The sequence below is a fragment of the Cetorhinus maximus genome, chromosome 2 (genome assembly GCF_964194155.1).
Source record: "Cetorhinus maximus chromosome 2, sCetMax3.hap1.1, whole genome shotgun sequence".
NCBI lineage: Eukaryota > Metazoa > Chordata > Chondrichthyes > Lamniformes > Cetorhinidae > Cetorhinus > Cetorhinus maximus.
In genome coordinates this window covers 120,641,369-120,655,972 of record NC_135880.1, presented here as the reverse complement: position 1 = coordinate 120,655,972, position 14,604 = coordinate 120,641,369, and the positions used below count along the sequence as shown (strand labels likewise).

Genomic DNA, 14,604 nt, shown 5'->3' with positions numbered 1-14,604 from the left:
ATTTCCATCCATTGTTTCATCTCCACCTTTTAACCTATTTCGATCCCTTCCCCCCAGCCCACCCCCACTAGGGCTATCTGTCACTTGCTCGTCCTGCTTTCTACCCTTAATGTCACCATTAGCACATTTCTTAGCTAATATCACCACCGTCAACACCCCTTTGTCCTTTTGTCTATGACATCTTCGGCAATCTCTTCTTTGCCTCCACCTATCACTGGCCCTCTATCCAGCTCTACCTGTCCCACCCCCCTCAACCAGCTTATATTTCACCTCATTTCTATTTTTCCTCAGTTCTGATGAAGAGTCATACGGACTCGAAACGTTAGCTGTGTTCCTCTCCACAGATGCTGTCAGACCTGCTGAGTTTTTCCAGCTATTTTTATTTTTGTTTCATTGTTTGGGAACATTGTTTCCAGTCACTGTTACATACTATTTGGTGACCCACTTACAGCTACACTAACAGATATCACTACATAGTATTTACAGCACAGAAATGGCCCAACTGGCCCATGCAATGTTTATGCTCCGCATGAATCTCTTCCTACTTTTCTACATCTAACTCCATGAATATAACTTTCTATTCTTTTCTCCCTCATGTTTATCTAGCTTCTCCTTAAATGCATCTATGCTAGCCACCTCAACTACTGCTTGTGATGGCAAGTTCCACATTCTAACCACTCGCTAGGCAAAGAAGTATGTCCTGAATTCCCTAATGGATATTTGGCACATAAATCCTACTTGCTCTCTCAGATTCAGGGAAACCAGGGATAAAAATGTATAAACAATTTATACACTTTCAACAATGATAGACAAAAATGATTTTCATGCAAATGTCAGTTGTTTATACACACAGATTGAGTAGAATATTAGACTTACCCACTCACTCTGTCACATCAAATTTTAGCATCCTGCCCAACTCCACACCCTGTTCTCCAAGATTATCCACTTCTACCTATGAAATATTGCCTGCCTCAACCTCTCTGTCACTGGAGTCTTTTTTTTTGCTCCTGGGATTTCGGCTGCACAGGCAAAATCATTAACTTATTGAATATCAAAAGCAAAATACTGTGGATGCTAAAAACCTGAAGTAAGAACAGAACATGCTGGAAATGCACAGCAGGTCTGGCAGCATTGATGGAGAGGTAATCAGAGTTAATGCTTTTGATTAATGACTTTTCATCAGAAAAGATCTTTGATTAAAAAAATTTGTTTGATTTAATAAAATATTTTTCATTTAAATGGTGAAAGGTCAAGAACCTGAAATGTTAAGTGTTTCTCTCTCCACAGGTGCTTCCAAATATATTGAGTATTTCCAGAATTTTGTCTTTATTTTTATTGCCCAATCTTAGCTGCCCTGAGAGGGTGGTGGTGGCCTTCTCCTCAAACCGATGAATTTTTTGTGATGTTGATGTTCCCTCAACAGGTAGGGAATTCCAGAAATTTGATCCAGTGAAGATGACGGGATCATGATATATGTCAAAGTCAAATGGTATATGGCTGATGGAGAACTTGTAGGTGCTGGGGTTCCCAGGATCTTGACACTTTTGTCCTGCTTGGTGTTTGAGTTCAAAAAGACTGGAAGGTTCACTTGAAGTAAGCTTAATGAGTTGTTGCAATCCACCCAGTACATAGTTCTTACTACAGCCACAGTGTGCCAGCAGCGGAAGGAGTAGGTACCTCAGTCAAGTAAATTGGTCTGCCCCCGATGGTGTTAAGTTTCTTGAATGCTTTTATGACTGCACCCTGCAAGGTAAGTGATGAGTATTCCATCACATTCCTTACTTGAACCTTTTAGAAAATTTGAATGTTGGAAGGCGAACACAACACGAAGTACTCAGCCTCTGCCCTGCCTTTGTGGCCACATTGTTAATATGGTTTTTCCAGCTAAGCTTCTGATCAATTGTGACACTCCCCCCAACATAAGGACATTGGAGTACTTGGTGATGGTGGTGTGAGTGATTGTCAGGAGAGGGTGGGTGGGCTTTTTCTTTCCGTGGAGATGATTACTGCCTGACATTTATGTAGTGCAAATCTTAGCAGCCGATTCTCAGTTCAAGCCTGGATGTGGTCCCTAAAGTAATGCTCTAGGCCAATAAAAGCTACTTTCTGATCAAAGAAATGGTGAGTTGAACTGAACATGTTTGGATAATCACCAAACATCTATGCTTTTATCGCCTTTACATTCCTTGCTGGCCTTCCATTCTCTAAAGACTCAACTTTGTCCAAAATGCAGTCATCCATTTCCTGCCATGAAACATGTCCTGCTTGCTCCTCACCCCTTCCATAACCTACATTGGCTGCCAGCATATTAAATCTAAATTCTTACCTTCAAATGCCTCCTTGGGCTTCTGACTCTAGCCTTTTGTGCAACCTTATCACCCCATCATTACCATTGGCCCCACTCTCTGGAACTCCCTGAACCTGGTGCTTCTCCAATTCTCTGACCCCCTTTAAAAACATTCTCAATAATGTACGTTTAACCAGGCTTTTAGTCAGCTATCCTAATCTCTTCCTCCCAAGGTCAATGTCCCTTTCCCATCATATTCCCATTCATGAAGCACATTGGGACACTTTTTAATGTTACAAATGCAAGTTTTTGTTGCTTATGTTAATATAATACAGCCAAGCTGAATAGCACAGTGCAACCTACTTCTGTGGGCTAAAGGCAATGGAAATATTTTTGATTATTTCCACATCTTTTATACGATAGCAAGTTATGGACATCACTTAATATCTCAGTCTTTCTGCTTTTCAACTTAAACATTGACTTAAAACTATGAAGTAATTATATTTACTCCAATTCTTAAGTAAAAGTTATGTTTGATAGAAAGGAAAGCATCCTTTGTTCATACATTTGCTTCAAATTTACTTGAGGAGCGATTATTTCTTACCAATGCAATTCTTTCCATCTGGAGTCAGTTCAAACCCAGCATTACAAATACACTGGAAGCTGCCATCGGTATTCACACAACGACCATTTTTACAAAGAAGTCCATTCTGAATACACTCATCAATATCTGAAAAGAACACATAGTATATGACAAGACAGAAAGAGAGAGATGTAACTGCATATAGCTCCTAGAAATAATATACTCACCAAAATTCAAAGCTTTACGAACTGCTCTGCTTAGTAATATCAGAAACCACCTTTGTGGCTTCCCTTACAAACCAGACACTGCACATTACCTTTCACAGAAATTGTAAATTAAGATAACAGCAAACTCCCCTGTGGTGTTCCTTGCATTGTGTAATTAGATAGACATGGCCCTCAAATCTTACCCTTCTGCAGGGCATGTCATAGATATTGCTTATGGAAAGGGGAATTGGTTGGAACTTGGTTCCACCAGGATTCTATCATGTGGAGAGGAGGCCTCCCACTCTGCCTCTCTGTGTCAAGGGGGGAGGTGCTGGGAGAATTTCTGTGTTTATCCAAGAAATTCTACCCATTACTCCTCTCCACAGGCCCAATGAAACTTAAGCTTATTGAGTGCAGGTGTCTAGCTCAAAATACGCCTCAGACAGTTGCAGGGTTGGCCTAGTAATTTTTTTGTGAGACATTGATTTGGGACCACTCCATGACTTGGCCACATTTGCTGCATCTGCATGGGAGGGAGCTGCTTGAGATTCTGGGCCTAAACTGAGGTATGCATCAGGGATGTAAATTCTGTAACCATGCTAATAATATGAATCCCACAATACAACTTGGGACTCGTGCCCTTTCCTTTAGTGGCCATTAGTTCTACCAATATCACACCTGATGGGAATTTCAGACCATTGCAATTTTAGTTTGCACTAGGCATTATTGATAGAGGGATAGAACTGAAGAGTAGGGAGGTTATGCTAAACCTCTGTTATTGGATAGACCACACTTAAGAGTACTGAAAACAGCTCAGGTCACCATACTATAAAAAGGATATAAAGGACTGGGACAGTGCAGATAAAATTTACAAGATGACACCAGAAATGCATGGGTATACATATCAGGAAAGGATTAACAGGCTGGGTCTCTTTTCCCTTGTAAAAAGAAAGCTGAATGGTAACCTGTAACGATTGAAGGTATAAACTTTCCTACTGCCTATTAGGGGTTACGTGATTTTTCTGATGAAAGAGCCCTAAGCGCGGGTAATCTGGCAGGGGGAGGGGGGGGGAGCTTTCTAGTTGTGGATCTGGTTCAAGCATGTAGCTTCTAAAAGAACTCTATCATAAAGTTATCTGTTTCAAGTAAGAAACCGATCTGCTATATTAAGGTCATTACATAACCTAATAGAGGTCTTTAAAATAATGAAAGGTTTTGATAGAGTGTATACAGAGACAATGTTTCCTGTTGCCGGGAAGAACTAGAGGTGGTAAATAGAAGATGGTCACCAAGAAATCCAATAGGGAATTCAGAAGGATTTTTTTTTTACTCAAAAAATGGTGAGAATGTGGAACTCCTTGTCACAGGGAGTGGTTGAAATGAATATTATAGATGTATTTAAAGGAGAGCTAGACAAGCATTTGAGGGAGAAGGGAATTAACAGTTACATTGATAGATTTAGATGAGAAAAGATTGGGGGAGGTTCAAGTGGAGAATGGGCTGGTTGGGCTGAATGGCCTGTTGCTGTGTCATATATCCTATATAACCTAATGTAATCCTATTAGAACCAGACAAGGAAATGTTCTTTTTATTCATTCATTTCTTCAACTGCTTGTTTGACTCATCATCTATTCCTAAATTGCATCCCATTGACGAGGATGTCTTGCTGACTGCATCCTTTTCTCCATACACAAGACTCCAATGCTTTAACCATCTCACACTTGCAACCACCTCCCAATATAAAATGGTCAAATTGCCATGCTATTGTTTTAGAAAACTGAAAACTGTAAAGAAAATAAAAGACTGAAAGAAGCAAGGAAAATAAGAAAAGAGAGCAGGAAACTATGTTCAGGTTGTCATAGTGGGAATATAGGGAGGAGGATGAACATATGGGACACCATATTTGGGAGAGCCAAGTTCCTAGGAACAATGACCACAAAGACATTGATAAAATAGTGATAGTCAAGGAAAAGTTGTAACAGGGAGAAGGAAATTCGAAACCATAGACAGCAAAGTGATTGTCTGTCACATCTGAATTTCTGTATTCTCTGCAGAAGGATTTAGGAAGGACCAGAAGAAGGCTTCTGCCAATCCCATTCAAATGTGAAATCACTATTCAAGCCTTTAGTAGATTCCGCCTTTATTGTTAAGAATTGATGAGTGGAAATAACTATTCGGCAAGAAAAAGGGGACTAGCTTCTTGGAGGAAGGTTTATCAGTGAAGAGATGTACAAATTCACTTAAAATCAAAACTTGACTTTACACTTCCTCACATTGACCTTCAACTGCTATTGTTTTGTCCACTTACTTTGTCTATGTCACTTCCTAAGTTCCTGCTCCCATTTACACAACTTATTGTATCTCCAGAAATTGCAACACTGCTGCACTAGGGTGCATACTCTATACAGTTTGGTAAATTCAACTTTTTTGGGGATAATGCAAAGGAAGCTCCACCTCACATCTAATTCGCATTGTGGCTGATCTGAAGTATCCAGCAAGAAAATACAAAGGAAACTCCACACTACATCTAACCCAGAAAAGTCTGACAGAACAGTGCAATAGGAGTTCCAGTCTATATCTTTATAATTGTGGCCATAATTAAATGGTTTGTTTATTTTTGATTTGAAAGCATTTCTTGGAATCTAGACTTCACAGACACAAAAAGGACTTGAAACAAAAGGACATTGCTTCCAAATTGCTCCCATTCTCTTACCCTTTCCCTTCATCTTTATGCACTCATTTGTCTCTCAGTCTTAATCCTTCACTATTTCTTCCTCTCATTTTGTTTATTTTCTAATTTTACAAAACAGAAATAAGTAAACATTCATACCTTTGCACTTCAGAACCTATTTTCTTTAGCACCTTAGATATATTTCCAAACTTGTTTCTGGAGCTATGCTTAAAAATCATGACTTGCTGACTTTTGGCATAAACTGATAAAAAAGTAACAAGCATATGTGGCTGTATACAGTGGTGTAGAGCTGCCGGAGTGCACCAGAGCGCCGCTCTGGCACCTTTGACAAATGACTTATATTTGAAAAATGCTGTAAAGCTGCTCGTCCAATCACAGGCTGGGTCCTCCCTGCATTTGCTGCTGATAGTTGCATTATAGACTTCTCATCTGCCGATGGGAACAGTTTTTCCCGATGTTGCACTATCCAGGCCCATCATGATTTTGAACACATCTAACAAATCTCCTCTCAACCTTCTCTTCTCCAAGGAGAGCAGTCCCAGCATTGCCAATCTATCCACATAACTGAAGTCTCTCATTCTTGGAACTATTCTAGTAAATCTTTTCTACACCCTTGCTAAAACCTTCACAATCTTCCCATTGAGGCTGAACCAGTGTTTTATGAAGGTTCATAACTTACTTGCTTTTGTACTCTGTGCTCCTCTTTATAAAACCCAGGATTCAGTATAATTTATTAATTGCTTTCTCAACCTGCCCTGCCACCTTCAATGATTAATGCACATATACACCCAGGTTCCTCTGTTCCTCCATTCCCTTTAGAATTGTACCCTTTATTTTATGTCACCTCTCCTCATTCTGCTGACCAAAATGTATCACTTCACACTTCTCTATACTAAATTTCGTCTGTCACTTGTCTGTCCATTCCACCAGCCTGTCTATATCCTCTTGAAGTCTGTCACTATCCTCCTCAGTTCATAATACTTGCAAGTCTTGAATCATCTTCAAATTTTGAAATTGTGCCCTGAATACTCAGGTCTAGGTTATCAATATAAGTCAAAAAAAGCAATGTCCCCTCTAAATACAATACCCCAGTCAGAAGTAAGTAAAGCTTTCTGTAATTCATGTTTTTAATGGGCTTGAATTAAATAACAAAACAGTTGCAGAATGAAATTCTAGCTATGCTAAAGACTAATGATTCAAAATACCACATGGTTCGAAACAAAATGCCTACCGGCACTCATATTTTTCACTTAAAAAGCATAGTTTTACTGACATTTGGGAACACAAATGATTAATGCATAGGAAAGCAGCATAATAGTAGATTTAGAAATGATATGGCCAGTGCATTTTCTTAGAGCTCCTGCACCTCAAAATTTGCCAGTACACCACCGGCTGTATATATATTGAGGAAATCTGAAATAAAATTCCTTGTGCGTAACTACATTGAAGACATGTCCAATAACACTATTCCAATGTTTTTACTTTGCTTACATTGGCACAACTAGCATCAATATAGTGGGAGACCATGTTAAGCCTTTCCAAGCTGCTTTCCTGGTCTTGTACTGTGGGGAAATGCTGTGGTTCAGTTGTATTTATAATCCAAACTAAATAAATCAAATATTTCAATAAAACATCTTTTACCCAGCCGAACATTGTTGCCTGCAAAAGGTCAGAATGACCCAATGTGTTACTTATAGCTGGACTCATATACATGCATAACAGAACTGGCTTTGTTAGCATGGGCTAAGTATCCTAATGCGCTAGCAATTAACAACATTATTTCAGTGAACACTGTATTGCTGAAGCTTTGTTTCATCGGGATTTCTGAAATGTTTCTAAAACGATGTGATTACAAAAATGGTGATAGGTACATAACTTCTCCCATGTTAGAAATCTCCTCTCAAACTGTCTGTTGTTCTACTCGCGACCTTCCATTTTGCATGATGTTAATAGCTTTTACAGGCTATTTAGCATATAACGCCAACATTTTTTTCTGTTTTGTATCCTCTACAATGCATTCAAAACAACTTAGGTGCTTCCAAAGGTAACAGCATATAATTAGCTAATTCATCCAAGAATCCCTAAAATGCTTATGTTCTGTTAGTTTATTTAGCTCATGGGCAAGTGAATTTATATCATTGAAATTTCCCAACTTGTAAAAGCAAGATCACTAAGATAACTAAGGAAAATACACTTTCAAAAGATGTGCTGAAAAATTTGAGAAGATCTGCTATGGTTACAGCCATGTCACTGTGCTCTACACATCTTTTTTTACCACCTAACCCACAAGGTTAATTGCAACCCACAACTACTGTCATGGCTCAAATCAGCTAGCTCAACACAATCCAGAGACCATACTTGGTTCTTTTGGTATGCGGAGGTCAATTACTCACTGGCTGAAGCAATCGAGCCACTGGAAGTGTGACCATAAGATGTGGGTTGTGCATGGGCGATTACAACATGTTAGACATTGCAGGCAAACTTCATCTTATCCTCACATGATATCCACATACAAACAGCTTCCACAGTGGACAGTAAAATGCATTTAGGAGAATGAAGCCTGGGCTGATTACTCCCTAGACAAGAGACATTTCTGAGACCTAACTATTAACCCAGCTTGGATCAACCAGCACAACAAAGATTAGGGATCCAAACTGGAACTATCTTGCTGCAGTGCATTGAAAATTTAGACCAAATTGTTGCATTTACTCACTGAGCCATCAGGACAAGTAATTCTTAATGATTTTCAGTGATACAAAGATGCTATAATAAATAGCTGTCTGGAGATTGTTGCATAAGACAGCTCCAATTTGTGATTGTTCAAATTCTATAAAACATTCATCAATCCAGAAATGAAATGAAAATGCTGAAATTGCGAATGTAGTCTCAGAAGTTCTATCGACACCTGAAACATGAACCTATCTTTTCATAAGTACTGCTGTACCAACTGTATATTTTCAGCAATACCTGTTTTCATTGGGATTTGCAGCTTTTTCAGTTTTATCACTTACCAATGCAGGCTTGCTTTGTGGGGGTGCCCTGGAAACCAGTATGGCATTTACAATGGTAGGAACCTGGAGTGTTAATGCAGTCACCATTTGTACAGGGGCTTGATGCACACTCATCAACATCTACACAGAACAATAAACAAAATATTAGTGACATCTCAGGCAAAAGCCCCATGGCTTAAACATTTGACCTTCTCCCAATTACAAGAGGGTTTACTAATACATTTAAAACATTTTATATAGTAATTTACAAATTGCTGTTAGCAATGAATTATCAATTCACATTTATACATTTCTTGTGCATTCTAACATTCAATAATTATTTTTCATTGTAATCTGAATTATCAAAATTAATTTCTTGTTCTCAGTCAAATATTTTCCTTCCAAAGCTACTACACTAGAATTGAATGACTTTTTAAATGCTTCATTCAATGATGATCAATCACAGCTCTGCAAATTCTTACTTGCAATATTTCACACTAAAAATCCATCATTAAGGAGATCCCAGAGGTGAAAGGCCAGAATCTGTGGAGTGCTGCCTCATGGGGAGTGCAGCATTGAAATGCAATTTGATCGTTTTTTTTCTCTGATTAATGATTCTATAAAATGAGTAGAGTTTAATTCCTGAAAAAACTTGGTGTCAGACATAGTTCAGACTAAAACTATCCATACTTTCTAGTTAAACACAGAGGGATGACAGTACAGGAAACCCCCTTGACCTGTATAGCGTGTGAATTGTGGATCGTTATGAATCTGTGTGTCCAGAGGCAGCACACTTGTCGGACAACTGAGTCATTGGAACAGAGGATCTATGCTCAAACAGCAATTCACCACAAACCTCAAAGCATTTACAAACTGAACCCCTTCTGCCCCCTCACCACCACAGCATTTATTCACATTTCAGGTGCCTGCTCCCTCTGTAAGGAAACTGACACAACAATATGGCAACTTTTGGCGGTGACCTAGACCATTTCCGTTTCTGACTTATTGGGTCAGATTTTCATGGAGTCATGGAAAATCCGCAGACCTTTAAAAACAGTGGGTGGGATCCCGATTCGGAAATCCGCACTGATTTCCGATAGATCCCATTTTTGCTGGTAGGGGAAACCCGAACTCAGCAGGGCCATTTGAACTCAGTGTTGAGTTCAAACAGACCTTACTTTTGTTGCAGCAAGGGTCTTAACCCACAGTCTGGGAGTCACAAAATTTTAGAGTAGATGTAAATGCTCTTGAAGGGCGGATAAGGTCTGTAGAAATGTCAAGCTGTGAAGTTATTTAAATCCCAGTCTTTTAAAAAAGAACAAAAATAGGCTGTCTGTGTCAATGAGTGTTCAAAAACTCTACTCGAGTGGTTACAAAAGCTGTTTGTTGACATTACCCTAAGGGCTATCATTAAGTCATTATTATTGATTGCTATCCACAACCTATAATTAGCTCAGAATGAGGGGGGGTCCTAAGTTCACAGTTTGATCGACAGCTCAAAGAGGTTATTAAAGGCTTAGCTGTCTTTGATGTGGGATTATGAATATAAATATAAGGGATTAAGTACTTGAAGGGATTTAAAAGCTTTGAATGGACTTTCATGTTGTTTTTACTATAGTAAAGGCTGTAATAGATACTTAGGCCTTTATTTTATTTCATCTCAATATGGTACTGAGGTCTGCTCATAGTGGATACTGGGTGAGTAGGCATGGAGGGTGTAGGTGTAAAGAGTGGTGGTTGGGGGGCATGGATTAGCATGAGTTAGCATGAAGCTGGCATGGGCTATCAGGGCCAAGGGGTGGCTGGGGAGCATATATTGGCATGAGTTAGCATTAGGTTGGCATGAGTTGGAATGTTTTGGCATTAAGTTGGCATATGGACTATAATGGGCCATAAGGGGCAAATGAGTTGGTATGGTGGCAGGGGGAGTTGGTGGAAGGGGGTGGGGTGTGAGGGGTGAGGGCTAGAGGACCTAAAGTTTAAGGAAACAACTGGGACCAATTCCCAGACAACTGAGGCAAGCCTTTTAAACAGCCCTTCTCAGCAATCAGCAGCCCTTGTGGCTGCCTTCGATGTGCACCTGGGGATGCTGGCTCAATTCCTTCCGGCACCCACCAACCCAAGAGCAAAAATCATGTCTGACGATCACTTTTTCCTGAGGCAGGTGCTTACCCACACTTCATTCACCCAAATGAGGGTCTGTTTGCACCCTTCTGAAGGCTATTGCACCTCGTCTGCCTTGGCGTCTCAGTTTTCAGAGACATGAAAGGCTCCTTTAAGGGCTATGGAAGCGAAAACACTAGTGTAGGGAGTCCCTCCCTCTGGTCCCATGATTAACATTATAAGCAATATGTCGAAGCTCCAACCTTGGTCCTGCCTTTCTCTGAGGAAATACGGCTTTCACTCAATTCATTGGAGTGGAAATATGTAATAGCCCAATTTCAGAACACCATCAAGGGTGTTCTCCAACCAGGGAGCCAATGGCTGCCCCAACATTGATCCTCGGATCCCATTAGTGCTTTTTTGTACCTGAGGTTCCTTCATAGGCAGCTAGTGCATTTCACGCAGAAGCATATCGCTGATGTGGGGTGGGTCAATCACAGGGATTGTGGAGTCATCAAAGTACTCCTGTACCAGGTGGCTCCACATGTTGTCTTTTATGCAGCACCTACCTGTTGCTGATGCTGCAGTGCCAACTTAAAAAGCTTGAACAGAGCCGGCTGACCTCTTGCTCCACTTGATCAAAACCAATTTCTACACGGGGTCCTAAAACAGGCACAGGTCCTTCATTTACATATATACAGGGCTGAAGGCCTGTTTTAGGTGACCGTTCAAGATACCTGTAAAATTGCCTATGACAAAATGGTGGTGCCTCTAGCACATATATAGATCAGGCCAGGGATGATGCGGCCTCAAATTATCTTTTGCTGCCTAGAAAATGGGTACATATAGAAGTAATTACTATGCTCCCATATGCAGAGACCAGCAAGATGTCCTCTGATCTTTCTGTCACAATCTCTTATGCAATGCCTTGCTAAAGTCCTATAGTTTTAATAGAATCCTGTAATGTTTATAGAGCTTTATCACATGATTTGGGAATGCACAGAAGTCTGGTAAACTGAATGGCTGCTCAAACATTAGAAATTAGCAGCCCACGAGAAACAATGAGGAAGAGGAAGTGTTGTATACAGATTCTCTGTGCAAAAGGTGAGGGAGATTTCTCCATACCTTCTACTCGTGTTATGTTGGCACATGAATTTGAGAGCAATAATATCTAACAAATCATATTACATAGTGATTTGATAGTCACACTGCATGGAAAGATCTGAAATAGAGCAAAGCTTGTAGTATCTTCTACAGTAATAAGGAGACAATGGACTTCCACAGATCACGTTAAATGATTCACCTTTTATCAAGACCCATGCTGATGATGTCAGGTAAAGGTATCCATCACTTTAAAATGTTCTTATTTTTAATGGGTAAAATACACGGTAGATTCTTACCAACACACTCTCTGCGTAAATCTTGCTTGAAACCCATATTACATTCACATCGGTAACTTGTGGGTGTAGGGATGCAGCGTCCATTCAGGCAAAGATTGGTGAAGTGCTTACAGACATCTACATTTGTTTCATTGATGGAAACAGTGCCTGGAACAAATCACATTGTAATATAACAATAAAGCAATTTATTTGATTTAATATAGTATTCAATATTGAATGGGCTTTACGCAGCAGTTTTCCAGTTATTGTTTTGGCAAGGGATATATGGAAAAATTTCACATTTCATTCTAGTTTCATAGAAGCTTTCTCTTTTTCAAAAAATAAATAGATTGGACAAAGTCTATGACAATGGCAACTGTGCACAGAAGGAATGATAAAAGCAAAATACTGCGGATGCTGAAAATCTGAAACAGAAACAAAAATTGCTGGAAAAACTCAGGAGGTCTGACAGCGTCTGTGGAGGGAAAGACAGAGTTAACGTTTTGAGTCTGTATGACTCTTCTTCAGTACTAAAGAAATTTAAAAATGTGGTGAAATATATACTGTTTAAGGGGAGGTGGAACAGGTGAAGCTGGATAGAAAGCCAGTGATAGGTGGGGGCAAGGAAGAGATTATGAAAGATGTTATAAACAAAAGGTCGAAGGGGTGTTAATAATAATAGAAATAGGTGAGGGAAAAAAAAATCTAATGCGGTCTCCTCTACATTGGAGAGACAAAACGCAGACTGGGTGACCGCTTTGCAGAACACCTTCGGTCTGTCCGCAAGCATGACCCAGATCTTCCTGTCGCTTGCCATTTCAACACACCACCCTGTCCTAATGCCCACATGTCCGTCCTTGGCCTGCTGCAATGTTCCAGTGAAGCTCAATGCAAACTGGAGGAACAGCACCTCATCTTCCAATTAGGTACTTTACAACCTTCTGGAGTTAACACTGAGTTCAACAACTTCAGATCATGAACTCTCTCCTCCATACTCACCCCTTTTTGATCCCCTTTTTTCAAATATTTATTTTTTAATTTTTATATATATATATACTTTTTCCCACCTATTTCCATTATTATTATTTAAAAACATTATTTCCATTCATTGTTTTATCCCCACCTTTTAGCCTATTTTGATCTTTTCTCCCACACCGTCCCCTCCCCCTACCCCACCCCCACTAGGGCCATCTGTCACTTGCTCATCCTGCTTTCTACCCTTAATGTCATCATTAGCACCTCCTTTAGCCAGTATCACTACCATCAATACCCCTTCGACCTTTTGTTTATGACATTGTTTGCAATCTCTTCTTTGCCTTCGCCTATCGCTGGCCTTCTGTCCAGCTTCACCTGTTCCACCACTCCTTAAACAGTATATATTTCACCAAATTTTTACATCTCTTTAGTCTTGAAGAAGAGTCATATGGACTCAAAGCATTAACTCTGTCTTTCTCTCAACAGAAGGTATGAGCTTGATGAACTGAAGTCTCTTTATTCATTCCATATTTTCTGACGGAAGCTCCCACATAAATTGCTATTGGACTATTCTTGTTGCAGTCGAGTAGTTATCAAACTGTATTTTTTTAAACCCATAAAGAACAACCCAAAGCATAATATTCATATAATTAGTATCAGCATGAACAACAAATTTGCTGATTTCCTGTCACACCATGATTGGGATTTTAGGGGGTCTGCAGGAGCGGGCTGAGAGTTAGGGCAGGAGTGAGTGGCAGTGGCTGAAAAATCTGTAGAGATAATAGAATGCTCACTGCCTGCCCAACGCCATGGCATTTTGCCAGCGCCGGGGAAGGTAAAAGAGAGATCTTCGGCCGAGAGCTCAATTGTACCACAATGCTGATCAATTAAGGGCCTATTCCCACTGGCATGTTACTTGCGCAGAGTTGGGAAACCTCCTGCAAACCCTTGTGGTCTCTCTGTGGATTTGGCAAGGGGTTCCCCTGATCTGGCAGTTTGTGGCCCTCAGAGGGGCCTGCAGTGGCAAAGCCCAACCCCGTGGCAACACTGCCAACTTCTCCTCTCCTACCATCGTGCCCCCATCTGGTGGCTCTACCTGACTGGCCCTAGCGGCACCTGATCCTCACATGCAGTCCCAGCAGTAGCCACCGTCCTCTGTGGCGCTGCATGGGCTGAAGAGTTGCTAATGCTCCGATTGGTCAGCAGCTGTTGGAGGCAGGCTCTTGTCCCTTAAAGGGGCAAGAGCCTCAACGGCAGTTCATTAGCTGCCCGATGGACATAAATTCCAGTTAGGACTGCCCGAAATGGCCAAAGCAGGATTGACCCAGGCTTTCCGGCCCGTCGCTGGAGCCACCACTGCCCTGACAAAATACGGGCCCCTATCTTTCC

The 14,604-nt window shown here is 40.5% G+C and overlaps 1 protein-coding gene across 1 annotated transcript in view; it reads right to left on the bottom strand.

Annotated features, from left to right (window-relative positions):
- The window catches only part of fbn2 (fibrillin 2), a 401,654-nt gene that overhangs the window by 207,888 nt on the left and 179,162 nt on the right, over positions 1–14,604 (bottom strand). Inside the window, exons 11-13 of the mRNA XM_078568999.1 lie at positions 12,262–12,408; positions 8,780–8,899; positions 2,892–3,017 (exon numbers count right to left, since the gene is read on the bottom strand). Coding sequence (XP_078425125.1) covers positions 2,892–3,017; positions 8,780–8,899; positions 12,262–12,408 — 393 coding nt within the window. The remainder of the gene's footprint in view (positions 1–2,891; positions 3,018–8,779; positions 8,900–12,261; positions 12,409–14,604) is intronic.